The sequence below is a fragment of the Diabrotica undecimpunctata genome, chromosome 1 (assembly GCF_040954645.1).
Source record: "Diabrotica undecimpunctata isolate CICGRU chromosome 1, icDiaUnde3, whole genome shotgun sequence".
NCBI classification, from domain to species: Eukaryota; Metazoa; Arthropoda; class Insecta; order Coleoptera; family Chrysomelidae; genus Diabrotica; species Diabrotica undecimpunctata.
In genome coordinates this window covers 133,286,984-133,304,803 of record NC_092803.1, presented here as the reverse complement: position 1 = coordinate 133,304,803, position 17,820 = coordinate 133,286,984, and the positions used below count along the sequence as shown (strand labels likewise).

Here is a 17,820-nt window from a genome sequence, read left to right as displayed (position 1 = left end):
TCCACAAGTGGAATCTAAAGGGAAATATTTTACACTTTATTAGTAACTTCTTTAAAATTAGAAACTTTCAAGTCAGAGTTGATAATATCTTATCTTCAAAAAGAAAATACAAACAAACGGCATCCCGCAAGGCTCTACAATAAGCACGACTCTTTTTTTAATTGCTATAAATGATACTCTAGATCACTGCTCCCCACTAGTGAAAGCAAGACTATATGCTGATGATATGGTTATATTTGCTAAAGGGAAAAATATCATATCTACCCAAAAACAAATCCATAGGGTTGAAGTTTTCTACATCTAAAACAAAATGAGTGTTTTTTTCGAAAACACATTTGCAAGTAAATTCACCATTATTCCTCCAAGGGCAATTTTTAGAATTTAAAAATAGCATTCGCTTCCTAGTGGACTTTTAATAAAAAACCAACCAGTTTTTTACATATAACTGCTTTTTTAGTCTACACGAGATTTGTACCCATTTTTAAATTATTTATACATTAATTCATCTCTGCGCAAAAACGTGTCAAAACAATGATACATCTCTGCGCAAAAACTTGTCAAAACAATGATACATTTTCAATAGAAACAATTATTAAAATTTGAACTCTTTTAATCAGTTATCTACATATTCAATGTAAACAAAATATTACGTTATATCTACTTAATATTATATCCAACAGATTCACAATATTCTTTGTTTTTCACTAGCTGCATAACTTACTTATCTGCAATGCTCGCGAAGGTGTTTTTAGCTATAACATTAATTTTTGTGATCCTCGTAACTGGTACTTTGGGCAGTGGTGAGAGATATGTAAGAGCTGATAAAAATGGCGCTTTATTCGGAAATAGTATTCGCAATCGTGATTCCAGTCCTTGCGGACCATGCGAAAAATTCAAGTTTAACCAATGCATGAAAACATTTGGTCCAAAATGTCCTGTAAGTTTTTTTTTTAATTATTTTAATAAAACATAATCTTCATTAGTTATAAAATATGCTATGGAAGTAAATAAAATACTTTTTCTACGATCGTATAAAATGATGCTCATTTTCACTATTTTTAAATAGATAATCACGGGTTTAATTGTGACATGTGACAGATATTAAGATCGAAACAGACAGATCGTCTGCTACACTTCTTGTAGATAGTGGGGGTGATATTTTGTAGATAGTGAGGGTGGCAATCGGCCTCAGTAGCAGAGGGCTACATAATCGATTAAGTTAAAAACAAAATGGACACTGCGAATATGGTTTTAAAGACCGTTAATCTCAATTCAAGTACATTATGGGCTTGCCTGTAGGCAGCTAATGCCAGGCATTAGTACTTGGGCTTGCTTGATGCATATAACATATTGTTAATTTTCCACTTTTATCAATAACAGATAAATTGTTGCTAGCAAATAAAAAAAATTCAGTTTGATTATATTTATTATAAGGATTCATCTGTTTAATTTTGTTATAAAATTTTGACGAAATATTATTTACTTATATTATTTTATTAACCTACGAATTATTCTAGCTATTAAGCTTACTATATGGTTAGTAATAACAATGGATATATACAAAATCAGAATGTTCGGCGAGGATTCCTTGCAGTTAAAGCCCATAAATGTGCCCATTGCGGCTAATTCTATTCATTTTTCTACACTATCTACAGTTGCCGGGTGTGCGACTTCACAATTTGCCCGCTTCATAGGTTGATCTCGCGGTAATGTGCTTTAACTTACCCTGTGCTTTCCGGTGTAATCAGCCAGAGGCCTTCTTTAAAACAATAAATCAAAATTTGTCACATTACACGCTCCAATCAAACCAATAAAAACAGAGATATAGTATTTTTCACAGTAAAAACGTTACACGTCACGATTATTATATTTTGATTTTGCTATGCCAAAAACAACTGAATATCCTCAAGAGAGTTAATTGCTTGTTTAATAGAAGTTTTTGAACAAGAACGAAATAACCGGCACACTATTAAATGCTCTTAAAGAGATAAGTTAAAGAATTTAGAATAAATTAATAATTTTGTATTAAAATGTTTTCTTATGTATTATAGTGTGCTGCAGTAGTCTCAAAACTCAGTGTATTAACAACTGTTAATAATATTTCTCAAGCTGTTATGAATAATGAACTTTTAAAATCTTTTTTCCTAATGAATTATGTTTGGAGTTGGAATATACGTTTTCTTTTAAACCATTTCATTTAAGTATTAATCACAAATAATCCCCCTCAAAATTTAATTGGTTTTGGCTCATAATTTAGTTAAACTGTAATTTTTGTCTCAAGATAACAAATATTTTGAACCAAACTATACTTTCCCTTCCCAAAATTAATTAGCTTAGGGTAAACTTATAAATCGTATATTAGCATAACAATACACACAAAACTAAGGCTGGTAAGGCACTCATTTTTCCCATAGCCACATATGCATCCAAAACGTGGACCTTAAAGAAAGCAGATACATATAAACTAGACACTTTTGAAATGTGGGTATGCCGCCGCATGTTAAGAATATCCTGGATTGATCATCGCACTAACGTATCGATATTAGAACAACTTAAGTAAGGGATACATTGCTTAAACAAATACAACAGAGATATTTGCAGTATTTTGGACACATTGCTAGAAGAACAGGTGTGATGGAAAAACTGATAGTCGAGGGTAGAGTTGAATCAAAGAGACCTAGGGGAAGATCTCCAAGCCATTGGGTAGATTAAACAAAATTATTGATTAAACAAAGGTTACATGAAGTCGAACAACTAGCCCATGACAGGGAAGGATGGAGGGAAATCGTAAAAAAAACTGTAAATGCCTGATGGTGTCACCACATCCCAAAACGGATTAGGATTGAGAAGGAGAAGGAACTTATAAAAAAGCCACCATCCAATAAATTTTAATTCTCAGATGTCACTTGTTATTTGTATATCAATATGCATTCAGACTTGTATATTTGTAGTTAAGTTATTATCGAGAAACTATTAATTTTTTTGAGCTCGACTGGCAATTCCAATCTTGCCGCTACTCAAGCAAAATTTTTTCATTGAGATGATTTTTCCATTGAGGAAAATCTTAAATTTTTATTTAAGATTTTTTATTTGTAAGGAAATATTACAAATATTACAAGTATTACAAAAATGTTTATAAAGTTTATTGAAGAAGTATATAATAATTGAAGACCTTATTGCAACATAATGGTAAGCCACAATTTTACAAAATTCTATTTTATTACATTACGTATTTAAAGAAACCTATGTTAAGCCACACAAAAATTATTTGGTAATTATTGGTAATAATAGATGGCGGAGTTATTGATGAATCGTGTTTATGCAATCGTCCTTTTCTGTTCACTTTTTCGCGTAATCGCGCGAATGCGCACGTGTGCGTGCTGAATTAAGAGCGGTTTTAAGCGAAAATAGCACTTTAAATATAAGTTTTATTGATGATAGTGATGATAGTGTAGCAAATATAGACTTTAGGCCCAGTAGCGATGATTTTTCGTCTCAATCTAGCGAGGTAAGCTTTTTTTTTCTGATTTTTTGGCTTACCATGTTTTTGTACAAAAATATTTCGTGTATATTACATAGAAAAATATGGTATGCCATGTGGCTTATCAAATTGTTGATATAAAAATTCTGAAATATTCGGAAATTCTAGAATCTAATGCAGTCATTTTTTGTTGTATTTTAGGATGAATTGCAGGAACCAATACCAAGGCTTTTTAAAGATAAGGAGGTAAATCCAGAGAAGAGAAAACCAACAAGATGGAGACAAAGAAATGAGAAACACTATGATCGAAATGACAGAAAAAGAAGCCGTAATTATGGACAGCAGTATACTTCGAAGAAAACCAAGTCGATTTTTAGTTTTCGTGAAATTGGCGAACCGTGTGAATGTAAAAATAAATGTAGGGAGAAACTGCAAGGTAATCATGAACATTTATTTAAGAAATTTTGGGAGTTGGGCTCATTCTACCTCCAAAATAGCTATCTCTTTGGGTGTATCAGAGTAAAAAATAAGATAAGATAAGATAAGATAAATAAAATAAAATTTACCGCTGAATATTTGGTTACTGTAGAGAAGATGGAAATTAAAGTATGCAAGACTGAATTCCTAAGTGTTCATGGTCTTCAAAAACCTTGTGGAAGAATTGAAAATATTTTTAAAATGAAGTCACTCGGGGCTATGGTTCCTATTCCTGATAAGAGAGGTAAGCACACAAACAGACCTAATAAACATTCAGAGGAACATATTCAATCAGTCAAAACTCATATTGAATCCATTCCCAAATACCAAAGTCACTATAGCAGAGCCAAAAATATAAAAAAAAAGAATATCTGAACTCTGATATGACAATTACAGGATTATATACAGATTTTTATGTACCATGGTGTAGAGAAATGAATATTACGAGTTAAAGAAAGTGCAAACAGAATAACATTTTGTACTCATTATAACATAGGTTTTAAATTACCTCGTTCTGATACGTGTAAGACTTGAGATGAGACGACTATTAAAATTCAGGCATCAAAAGACGTTAATAACGAAGAACAAAAAAAGGGCTAACTACTTTCTTAAACGTACATATTGCTCGAGCTGACGCAATGCAAACTTTGCTAAAAACTGAAAAAAACTAATGTGTTACAAACAAATCAAAATTGGTAATCTCGTTTGACTTACAGCAAAGTATGCCGCTGCCAAAATTAACCACTGGTCCTGCATTTTACTGCAGAAAACTGTGGCTTTATAACTTGGGGATTCACGACTGTACCAATGATACACATGTACTTATGGACGGAAGATCAAGCTTAGCGCGGAGCAGATGAGGTTATTTCGGTTGTAATGAAATTTTTGAAGAACAAGTCAGATTATGACGAACTCGTTGTTTTTACCGATAACTGTCCTGGTCAGAACAAGAATTGGCACTTGAGAGCTTTTTGGTTGCAGTTAGTCAAGCAAAAGAAATTTAAACAAATAACGCATCACTTTCTGGTTAGTGGTCATTCTGTTACGCCATCAGACCGAGATTTTGCTCAAATTGAGAAGCGTCAAAGAAACCGTGCACCCATTATTTATTCGCCAGAAGATTGGGTAGATATTATTACGAAAGGAAATAAAAAGAATCCTTTTGTTGTTACCTAAATGACCCAAAATGATTTTTACAGTTTTTAACCTCTTCTCAATAATATTAATAAAAATGCACGTTTTCCGGAAAAACAGAGCTTAAATTTTGCAAAAATATACGATATATGAATTAAATCAGAAAAAGTGGGGTCAATTTTTGTCAAACATACTGTCAATGGAGACTATCAAGAAGTTAATATCTTAAGGAAAGGCAGACCTATAACAATAAAGTTGTCAAACATTCTCAAGAAATATAATGAGCCTCTGAAAATTGCGAAAAATAAACTGGAAAATATAAAAACCTTGTTACCTTATATTCCGCCAGTCTACCATACTTTTTATAATCAGTTAAACGAAGCTTCTGACTATGTGAATGAAGAAGTGGAAATTGTAGAAACATAACTTAGTTTATTTTTTTGTGTTGCGATTTTTTTAATTTAAGAACATGTTAAGCGACATTTTTTTCGAATAAACATCATTTTTTATGTAAATATGTGTTTTTTAAGTGAAATAATAAATGCACATGGAATTTAATAAATAACATAATTAAATAACAAGCGTTAAGGTTTTTACATTTAAAGCAATATTTTTTAGATTTTTTTAAAACTTTAAACATCAATATCTCGGTTTTATTATTTTGTGGCTTACCACTATTTTGCAAGAAGCTCTTCGATTATAATAATTAAAATAAATAATAAAACTGAAAAAAAGAAATGTTTAACCAAATAAGATAATACATATTCGTAATGTACGCAAAAAGTTCATACAAACTAAAAAAAGAAACATCGAAATAAATAAACAAGAAACAGAGATAAAGTTAACAGCTCCTTCCCCCTCCTCCGCTCCCACTAGTTTCAAAACCGACCAATTTTGGTGACAACATTTTTTAAGCTTTGTGAACGATTCCATTAAAATGTAATGTTTTTCAAATTTTTTACTGTCAAAGTTAAAAGCATGTCCTTCCAGACAACCCTCATAAGGTCCCTTAATTGGTATAAACAAAGCTGTTATTAATTTATAAAAAAAAAGCATTAACTTCGTGCCAAAGTGTCCTAGGGCAACTGTTTTTTCTTTTAAAATTAAAAAAAAATCAGGCTATCTAAACATGAAAAAATCGGTTTGTTGCCGTCAATGGTTAAAAAGTAATTTTAATTATTTTTAAGCAAAAAATCGGCATATTTTTGCTAAATTATTTTGCAATATTTAGAATTCTGTATCTGTATCTGTAGAGTAGGGAGGGCGAGTTAAGTTTCACAGCACTTAGGCCACAATTGACCCATTGTGCATCCTCCCAGGGAGCTGTCACCCTTAGCTCATTGTCCATCCTGCCATTTCTAGGAAGATGGACAAGTCACCAGGAGACATCTCTCTTATGTGGGCAGGTGTGGGCCAGGACTCGCCGAACGCGTACTCTCGTATTAACGATAACTCTGGGCACTCATATAGGACATGCTCTACAGTTTCGTCTTCTCGGTTCCTTCCTACGGACTTCCTACATAGAGGTGTGTCTGCTAGCCCCAGTGTGTGGAGGTGTCTGCTTAGTTGACAATGACCAGTTAAAAAACCAACTGCCAAACGTAGATTTTTCCTGGTCATTCCAAAGTACTTCTTTGATGTTGACTCTTCGAGGTTACTTAGTGTTACCCTGGCAAGTTTACATCCTTTCCCTTCTTCCCATCTTTTTACGGTTTGCGTATGGGAGTGGCATTTGACAATTTCCGCGATTGTTGTAGTTGACCAACCAAAAAGATCCCCAGGTCCTACGAGTCTTAGTCCTGCCGCCTTCCTAGATAATTGGTCAGCAATGCGGTTGCCTTTATTCCTATTGTGTCCTTTAACCCACCTCAGGATGATGGTATTACCATCCGAAGCTTGAGTTAGTGACTCGTGACACTCCATTACTAAACCTGATGTGACACGTGGTCTATTCAAGGTTAGTAGCGCTTGTCTACTATCTGTGCAGATCATTATAGTTTTCCCTGCTATACTTTTTTGGGTTATCTCTTTTGCGGCTATGGAGATACCATTTAGTTCTGTCTGAACTACGCTGGCATTTTTGCCAATGCCCACTTTATTCTTAGGTTCAGTGATCTGGAGTATATCTCGCATCCTGAGCCTTCTTTCATTTTGGAGCCATCGGTGTATATGCAATAGGCATTTGCCACGTTTGTCTCCATATACTGTCCTGTTTCAATTTTGTAGGGTTTGTTAAAGACAAACTTTGGTTCAATTGAGTCGCAGCCTGCCTGTAGCAGTGGTAATAATATTTAGAATTATTTTTCCTTATGTATTTTTTAATAGTAATAATATAAATCTTCTTCGTTCAAAATCTACTCGTATAATTAATATAACTATATAAATTTTTGACTTATATTGTTGCAAAAAAATTAATTTGGGATTAACAATCCAAAATTAAATATCTCCTAAACTATTTGACCAATCGACATAAAATTTTAATCACATTTTAAGCACCACAAGACCCAATATTGTGTGTAATATAAACGTTACATTTTTATTTTTAAAAAAGTTATTAACATTTATAAAAAATCAAAATTTTTACTTATTTTAAAACTTTCTAAGCAACAACTAAGGATAGGAACATTTAGAAAACACCATTTTGAAGGTTTTTATATGTTTAATAAGTTTCTTATTCTCAAATTTGTTTTAAATACTTTACCTTTTCCTGATAGACGAAAAAAGCGAAAATGTATCGTTTTTGACCTTAATTTCTTAATAATTAATTAATTCTAAAAAATAGACTTCAATAAACATATAGGTTCTTGTAATAGAGGTCCATACTACACAAAACAAGTGTCATTTGCCTGACCGGTTTAGTGACACAAAGAGGGTACTTTTTTTCCTTATTTCCCTGGTCTATTTCGATTTAATAAATTATACCGAAAGTTTAGTTTTCGGGACGGCTGCAGACAAAATAAAAAATTATAGTCCAGAAAATATATTACAAAATTGAAGTACAAAACATTTTTTTTTGTTTTAAATGAATTTTGTTATATTTACAAAATATATTATATTAACCGTGGCTAATTTTAAAAACAATTTATTCTATAGTATTTATATTGTAATATTTTACTACACAGCAATTAAACTGAATATGAGTAATACCATATTTATAATACCTTACGAATATTGCTGTCTATAGAAACTATTTTAAGCTTATCTCTGCTAGATGACAAATTGACTACCTAACAGTTTAAGTTCGTGAGTTGGCATGAGTCAATATTAGCATTAATGTGTAGGAACACATACTATATTTATCCATATTGGGTATTTTTCTCACAATCTATTAAAATTTCCGGTGTCGTCTACTTTCGGGAAAAATCCCTCGGAATTTCCTACCTTCCTGTTTCAATTGTATGTATATATACATGTAAAATGTTATCCCCGGAATATTAGTAGCCACAAGTTATTTTGGCAGCTATGAATATCTTACGAATAATTTTTGCACTTTTCTGTGTTGTGACTATTAGTGCAGCAGCTGTAATTTACGTAAGAGTACCGAAAAATAACCATAACTGTGGCCCTTGTAACAAATATGTGTTCGGGAGATGTCAAAGGATATACACTCGCACATGTCCGGTAAGAATTTTACTTCTTTTTTTAGGTAATATTTCACACAATATGAGCATAGGTGCAAACGTTAGGAACTATAAATTGCGTACGAATCAAATACTGACGTAGCATTTTAAGTATTTTGTTTTAGTATATTTTTTTTATTTGCAATATATTTTTTTATCCTTTTAAATGTTTAAATTATAATTTACTCAATAGGCTTTTGATTTAAATACATATGCATAGACCGCTGCATCAACGTCTTTCTCCTAGTTCTTGTTTCTCTTTGATTATCCTTGCATATCCATCGATAAAGCAAGTTTTGTCAAATTTAGTTGTAAAAGATTTTTGCTTGTATATTATTCCAAAAAATTCACAATAGTTTTTTCTAGGATGATAATTTAGTTTCAACTATTCTTTAATAATCCAAGGTCTTTTATTAAACAATTTGTTGTTGAGCTTTCAAATATTTTCCTCTTTCTGAAACATATTTGTGAGATCTACAAAAAATTAGCAGTTTTAAATATCATAATAACAGTGGTCTTAAATAATTTTTCCCAATAGTGTGTACAAAAATATAGTCGTATTTTTGTGTATATACAGTGTACAGTCGTACAAAACGTGTTACGCCGTCTCGTTGTCAGCGAACAGATTCTGCAATTCGCATTTTCTGTCAGTAAAAAAACTTGAATTTCAAAGTTTAAAATCAGTATACGTAAACAAAATGTATTTTTTAAAAATGTAGCAATTTTCCTCATTCTCTTGTCCATCCGATGTAACTCTAGCAGAGACACCAATCCCAAAGATGCTTTAGTTTTGTTATAAATTAATTAATTTATACTGAATTATGTTACTTTCTGGCCATGTTACCTTCCTTGTATACCGTAGGCCCTAGATATAGCAGACTACCCTGCTATACTCCCAAAGCCGCGACAGCGGTATAAAACGGGAGACTATTATTATTATTATACTCAATTCGCCAGTGAACTTCTAAAAAGGATAAGCTCAATTTTCAAAAATTTATATAAAAAATTTTTAAAATTTAATTCAAGCGTTATTTTTAAGAGAAGGTTTTATTTTACAGAAAAAGTGCCAATAAACATTTTTGTTTGAATGAGCCACATTTTTTACTTAAAATATTTTTTTCTACGGCCGACAAATTCTTGGTAAATCAATTGTTTCCGTTTTTCCCCTACGGAGAGGTGTGGTTTTAGGGGTAAGTCAGGGGGTAGGGGTAGTAAACTTTTTGGAATAGTTTTTGGACATTGGACATGAACAAAATTAACATTCTGATCAAAGTTCAGCTTGTTTGTATGATTTTTAGAGGTATGATTTTTTATTAAAGAGGTCAGCTGTATTTCATTTTTAAAGCTTTACCGTCGACTCTCCTGAAGTGCAAGTAAAACCAAAATTGTTTTCATTAACTATAATAATTTAGTATTAAAATGGCGTCTCTTTTATCCCTTAATTGTTACAAACATATAAGCTATGAATATATAAAAAAACTCGGCTAACTTCGGCCCTAATTGACATAAATGAATTTTTTTTCTTCATCTAATCGTAAAGAAATATACGCTTTTTGAATATGTAAAAATTATTTTACGAAGAATAATAAAACAGATATTCTTTTTGTTTATAAGCAAAGAGTTATCATATTCTTGTAAAATTCTTTTTATAATAAAATTTTTGTATAATTTTTAAAGAAGAAAACTCTTATTTGAAAACCAAAAACTTGTTTTAACTAAATTATTTTCTGACTTATGTTATTGCAGAAAACATCTTTCTGAGATAAACAAATAGATTAAAATTTAAATTATTTAACGAATTGCTTTTAAACTTATATCACATATTAAGCATTACAAGATTCAACTTTTAAGAATATTGCAAAGCCTTACAACAATGTTTGCAAGAGATATAAGTACATTAATTTTTTCAAAATTTTGCTCTTTTTGCATTTATTCACACGACAAATAAGTATTTAAATTTTGGCAAATCTTTATTTTAGCTTTTTGTATGCTCTAAAAGATAGTTATGCCAATAAAAAATTAAAATCTTATGTTTTTAAGAAATGTCGTCGTTTTCTATGTAACTATTTAGGAGTCTTCCGTTTCTGTTCGTAGCTCTATCATTCCAATTTGGGAATCTTGCATTTAGGTTTGATGGGTCGACTATGTTTACAAAGGCATTTAGATCTCTTAGGTAGGCGGAGGTAATCCTCAATTCTCCTTGCTTCATTTGCACTCTGATTGTTGTGGCTTCCTTAGTATTTAGCTGTGGTGTTAAGATTCTGGTGTGTGTAACCCCTTTTTTTACTAGGATAGCTGTACCTTCTGATCTTCCTGTGTTTTCGTTCCTATAGATATCGTAGCCAGTAAACATAAGGTTAATGGTGTTCTTAAGCTAAGTTTTTTTGCCGTCTGGATTCCAGGAGCCTACCCTCAAGTATCCCCCGTAAGCGTGACTTAGTCCAGCGCTAACTTTATATCTGCAATCACCTCAGAGACTATTCTAGTTACCAGTGCTTTAACTGACTTTACTAGCTTGTTCTGCTGTTTTTTGGAGATCAATGTAGTGTTCTACACTATCATACATACAGTAGCGGCCAAAATTCTGGAAACTTTACAAAAATTATCGTTTTTTTAGCAAGACTCGTCGCATGATCATGATTTATATAGTTTACCATTACAATTACATTTTTATTTTATTGTTTTATATTCCTGCATAATATTTTATGTATTTCTCACTCTTTTTTCATTAACATCATTATTTAATAAAATATGGAACCAGATTCAAGCGAAACGCCAAAATATCCGAGATTTGTGAATGGCAACATTGGCAATACTGTATTGCTTCAGGGTTTTGCTAGTTAGTCAACAACCCCACTGAAAGCGGTTAGGTGGCCTTTAGTACAGTTTCGTGCAGCTTCGTGTTTATTAGTGACATCAGGTAGTTGTTACTAAGGTGATATTGTTTAATTGTTGGAGAGGAATTCATCAGCGTCGATTCAACGAAAATGGCAACCAGAAACCCAAAACGTGTTGACTGGTCGCCAGGAAAGAGAGCCAAAGCAATTATCCTTCGAGAAGAAGGTTACACTTATCAAGAAATAGCAAATAAATTGGGTGGTGGCGCTACAAAATCAGGTGTAATGAAAGTTTGCAAACGTGGAACGACAAAATCAGCAAAAAGATCTGGCAGAAAAACCAAAACCTAAGCACATCGTAGTCACTATGACTTTTGTATGTAGACTTTTTTAGAAGATCGTTTCTGATCCGCAAAAGATATTAACGGTATTGTCAAATCAACTGGATTACAAATATCGGACCGCACTATCAGAAGAAAGTTGTGTGAAAATGGATTGCGAGCACGAATTCCTAGAAAGAAGCCGTTCCTGAACAAAAAACAGAGGCAAAAACGCATTGATCGGGCTTTGGCATACAGAAGGTAGACAGAAGAACAATGGAGTCAAGTAATTTGGAGTGATGAAACCAAAATCTCGATCTTTGGGAGAGACGGAGTGAACTTTGCCCCAGTGTACTACGGTCACTATGAAGCATTCTGTAAGTGTCATGGTATGGGCTTGCATGACCACTAATGGAGTTGGACGTTTAGGAGTAATAGAGGGCAATATTAATGCAAAAAAATATCAGGAAGAGATACTGCAAGAGAAACTGCTGCCGACTATCAGAGATTTGTTCGAAGGGGATGCCCAGCAATGCATATTCCAGCAGGATGGAGCGCCTTGTCATAAGGCTAAGACTTCCATGGAATGGTTGAGGAACCAAGAGGTTACTGTTCTGCCTTGGCCTAGAAATAGTCCCGATCTAAATCCAATAGAAAATTTATGCTCAAGGCTGAAAGTCTTAGTATCACGTCGAAACCCAAGCAACAAGAGAGAACTGATAGAAGCCATAATTCAAAACTGGTTTAGAGTTATTACACCAGAAGAATTGAGTCTGTCCTAAAAAACAAAGGTTATCCTACCAAATACTAATTTTGTTGATAATAATCATTGTACCATTTTTTTAAATATATCTACTAATAGCTAACGATAGATAAACTTATAAATAACATAAGTCTTGTGAAAAAGATGAATGCTGATAACAAAACTAAAATTTTTGAAAATTTTCCAGAATTTTGGCCACTAGTGTAATTTGTTCATCAATTGGAAATGAAGATTGATTTTATTTTATAAAATAAGTCGTTGTTTTCAGTAAAATAAAATATAGAGCATTTTAATAATAATAATTTTTTGATAAAATTTTTTTATTAAGTATTACAATAACTTGGTAGAATGGAAAAAAATCAAATTTTTTGGGAAAACATTTTTTTATTATATATAATATTTAAACAAATTACATGGATTACTTAATATTAATTTTATTAAAAAATTTCATATTCACAAGTCAATACAAATTAAAAAAAGATAATCAAAACGCATCACTAAGTTCCAAAGATATTGACAGTAGTATGTGTTTGTGCACTTTTTGAGTGCACAGATTTTAAAATTGCTCCTCCACCGGCCCAGAGGTAATTTTGTTAGAACTTCATATTTAAATCTTTACTGACCGCTCTGTTAAAGTTCAAAGTATACTCAAACTTTTACACATAAACTATAAAGGTTGAACCTAAAAATGGCGCTAGTTAGGATGCTTAATTGTAGCTTTGAATTAAAAAAAAGTGGCTTACTTTGACCCTAATTGATCTAGGTGTTTTTTTTTAATTTGTGTAAAAATACCAGCTTTTCAAATATCAAAGTGGATTTACTCTACAGTCAATATAAAAAAAGTTATTCAAATTATTTATACGCTAAAAATGACTGTTTTTACAATGGTAAAAATGACTATTATTGATTTTATTTTAAATGTATTCAAAATAATAAGTCTTCTTCTTTTATGTGGTACCCTCAAAATCGCTATATTATTATTTTCTGAGCAATTACATTGCAAAAAAACTGTGGGATAAACAAATTAAGTTAAAATTAAACTAATTGACGAATCCTCTTGAATTCTTTTTTGTGTATTATAAGGACTGCTGGACTTCAAATTTTAGCTTTATTTTTTAATTTCTGAAGCAAGAAATATCGGAACAAAATAAAAAACAGCTACTAAAAGATAAATACTTTAAACAATTTATTAAAGTACCCTATTTTTACCTGTAGCAATTTAAATGAAAAAACTGCCATTTATGACCCTTATTTGTTAATAACTAGTATATGCCTCTGAACTGTGACGGACACTTTTGTATTGTTAATTTAGTAGGTATATACCTAGTATCAAAAAAATCCATTTGCAACCAGTCTAGATCAGTGGCACTGCTAAACGTAGTTAGCAAACAATTCATATATGCAGACATAATTTCGTTGACTTCTCACCCCCCATTTTTGGATATATATACTCCAGTCGTTAGAGACGAAAATTCCACTAAACCTCTAAAAATCATATAAACAAACTGAATTTTAGATGTCAATTTTGAGACACCAACAAAAGGTGCAAAAAACTATATCACTTCTACCCCCAGGCTTCCCCATAAAACCCCGCTTCATAGGAGGAAAACAGAAAAACCGATTTACCAATAATCTGTATGCTGTAGAAAAAAATATTTCAAATAAAACATAAGGCTGAGATAATATTGGCACTTTTTGTGTAAAATGAACGGTATTCTCAGAAACAATGCTTAAATCGACTGGCGATTTTAAATATCAGTTTCTTGCGCGAAATCAATTTTAGATAAAATTTGTATCAACTCGTAGGTAAAAATTGAATACCTTTTGACCAGAGTGTCCTACTGACAAAAATCAAAATGCATTTTAAAAGTGAAGAATGCAGCTTTTGTATGCTTTTTTGTAGTTTGCCACAAATATATTTAGTTTTTATAAGTGTGTTACACTTATAATGTGGTAATAAATGGTAATAAGATTATCACTTTCATTGACCAGTTTCTATGGCATTTTCATTTTAGAGCCTAATTTTCGAAACCTACAGCATGAAATTTCGGTTTTGTATTTTGGCAACATATTATGTGAGGCATTTAATTATGCCTCGAAAACGCTGAATTTAAATTGTGACATTACAAACGATGTAAAACATCTAAAACTACTTTTTTTAAGACAAAAGTACATTTTTGAAACCAACACAACTTTAGCTACAAGCTTCACCCAATACCTTCTTCGTGGTGGCATTTCCCGTGACGTACGATCATTTGTAATGTGAAAGTTTAGAATATAAGTTTTTTAGCATACTTCAAATGCCTGATATTTGTTGCTAAGGCTCAAAATCCAAGTTTTATGTTATAGGTTTTTGAAGATTAGGTTTAGTAAGATACAAAAATTGTTACAAAAGTTTTACTCTTCGCCTTTATAACGCATTTTGACTTTTGTCGATAGGTTACTTTAATCAAAAGATATCGAATTTTTACCGTCGCGTTGATATAAATCTTATTTCTAATTGATTTGGCGCGCGTAACTGAAATTCAACATCGCCTGTCGCTTCAAACGTTGTTTATGAGAAAACGGTCCATTCTACGTAAAAATTACTTTTAGACATTTTTATTTAAATTATTTCAGCTTTGTATATCGTACAAATTCTTAGTAAATCGTTTTTGTCCTCTGCGAAGGGGGGTTTCAGAGAGAAGCAGGGTGGCATAAGTAGTAAACTTTTATGCATATTTTTTGAGTGCCCAATATTGACTCTCTCATCAAAATTTAGCTGGTTTTTATGATTTTTAAAGGTCAAATCTCTGACGACTGGACTAATAGTAAAGTTTTGTTATATTTAGCTTTATACTCGCCTTGCTATATTATTTTGTACTGCTAATGATTATTTTTTTTATTGTTATCACATAAGTAATACTCTATTTTGTTTTAGCGTACTAGTTTTAGGAGCCATTAACCTACAAGGATTAACACCTATTAAGTTTACAGACATCCAGGAAATACTGGCTAATTATTAGGAATTTAGTCATTGATTTAAACTAGTCAAATATAAATATTATCAATATAAAACGATTAAAAAGATCTGTAATGTAGCTGTAGTTTTTGTTATCAGATTATTGCTGTAAAATATTTAAACACGTAAAATAATTTTAAATTATTTTTACATAATTGTATAACTTAAAATTAAAAACAATGTAAATGGCATCCAGTGTAAAAATAAATTTTGCATTTGTTGTGTAATAGTAACTACGCAATAGGTTTTTTCGTAATATATTTTATTAACAAATAGTGAGATGATTTTTTTAGATAAAAGCTAAAAAAAAATTTGTAAAATACCTAGCGTTTAATGTCTAAACAATACTTAACTATTAATTATTTTTTAAATTCATATTGGTTAAATATTGTCCCAAATAAAAAGTGTGTTAATGTATAAAAAAATCTGGTTGCGAATTAGTATTTCATTTTGTAATAAAATGTATAAAACACCAATAACATTTATTTTTCTTATTGAAACACTAATTCAAACCACATTTTGATGACTACAAAACCCAATAAATTTATATATATATATATATATATATATATATATATATATATATTGACTTTCATAAATATATACATTAGTAAGTATGTCTGTAACAAAAGCTGAAATATTTTCAGTGGGTGTTCCAATGGAAGCTACTATGGGACGAATAGTCAATATTACATTAAAGATTCCTTTGAGATGGTAAATAAATATAATGGCTACATACTACCATCAAATTATGTCCTCGTTAGCCTTGATGTTGTATCCTTATTCAGCAACGTTCATCTAGGAATATGTTTGACATCAATAGAGATCAACTGGGACTGTATTAGAGGTTGTTGTTCCATGTCTTACGACAGATTCATCAGCATCGTCGAATTTCTCTTTAAAAACACTTATTTCTCATTTAATGGTAAATTCTATCAACAAACTTTCCGTACCCCTATGGGAGCAAAGATTTCTCCTATCATTGCAACTTACGTTATGGATTATGTATTAGACTCAGTCATTCCTTTACTATCCTTTCAAATTCCATTTATTAAAAAATATGTAGATGATATCATTTTGGCTATACCCAATGACAAGGTAGATGAACTATTAGATACTTTTAATGGTTATGACCCCTACATTCAGTTCACTATAGAGAGGGAAGATGGTAATTGGTCCGTCCCCTTTCTCGACATAAGGATGATCAGGGAAAACAACAACATCAAAATAGATTGGTATCAAAAACCGACCCATTCTGGTAGATACCTTAACTACCACTCATACCATTATAATTCTACCAAAGTCAACTTAATCAAACAGATGAAAAATTGAGTAATAAAACTATCAGATCCTTCATTTCATACAAAAAACCTACAAATCCTACAGATACTTTTTATTTCAAACGCTTATCCAACACCATTAGTGAATAAGATTTTGTTTAATACTATCCATAACGAAGATATTTCACCTTCCTTCGCGACTAACAATGCTGATCCTGATGTCTTAAGTGGGAGCCCAGTCTCGGATACTCCTATCAACAAATATTTTTCATTACCATATTTCAGAGATATCACTCCGGGGTTAACAAGGATTCTGAAAAGTAATGAAAATAGCTTTGGTAATAATAATAACAACATTAAACTTAATGTGGCTTGTAGATCAGCCCTAACAATTAATAATCTTTATTCTAAGATAAAAGAGAAGACTCCCATAGATAGGCTTAGTAACATTGTCTACAACATTCCATGTCTCTCTTGCAACAATTCCTACATCGGTCAAACATCTCAATTATTAAAATCACGTATTACACTACACAAAAGTGATTCTCGACTTCACCCTGACCGTTGTGCATTAGCCAAACATGTCCATTCCACTGGTCATCTCATGGACTATACGAACACTACAATTCTCCACCGTGAGAACAATAAATCTAAAAGAGAGTTCATCGAAATGTCTTATATTTTCCTTAACGATTTCTCCATTAATGTTAAGAGTGACATTAAGAATCTAAGCGATATATACCACTTCTTACTTAAATCAGATACCAAGAACAATACAACATCACAGATAACTAATTTGACTGATATATCCATTAACAACTAACCTACCTTTATAATTAATTTTCATTAACTAAAAAAGATAACTTTCCCTTGCTTTTCTTAGATACATCTCAATAAGAAATAATAA

The 17,820-nt window shown here is 31.5% G+C and overlaps 1 protein-coding gene across 3 annotated transcripts; it reads left to right on the top strand.

Moving 5' to 3' along the window:
• The first annotated feature begins 590 nt into the window (after positions 1 to 590).
• On the top strand, positions 591 to 16,112 carry LOC140432004 (uncharacterized). Of its 3 annotated transcripts, XM_072519869.1 has the most exons (3): positions 613 to 937; positions 3,683 to 3,917; positions 15,553 to 16,112. In XM_072519869.1, exons 1-3 carry the CDS (start codon positions 731 to 733, stop codon positions 15,558 to 15,560), a joined length of 450 nt encoding a protein of 149 aa, XP_072375970.1. In that variant the 5' UTR covers positions 613 to 730; the 3' UTR covers positions 15,561 to 16,112. The 3 variants fall into 3 exon arrangements, 1 of the variants encoding a protein (XP_072375970.1); XR_011949749.1 differs by lacking the exon at positions 3,683 to 3,917 and having other exon boundaries at positions 591 to 937; XR_011949750.1 differs by lacking the exons at positions 613 to 937; positions 3,683 to 3,917 and adding an exon at positions 8,317 to 8,713.
• Positions 16,113 to 17,820: the final 1,708 nt, after the last annotated feature.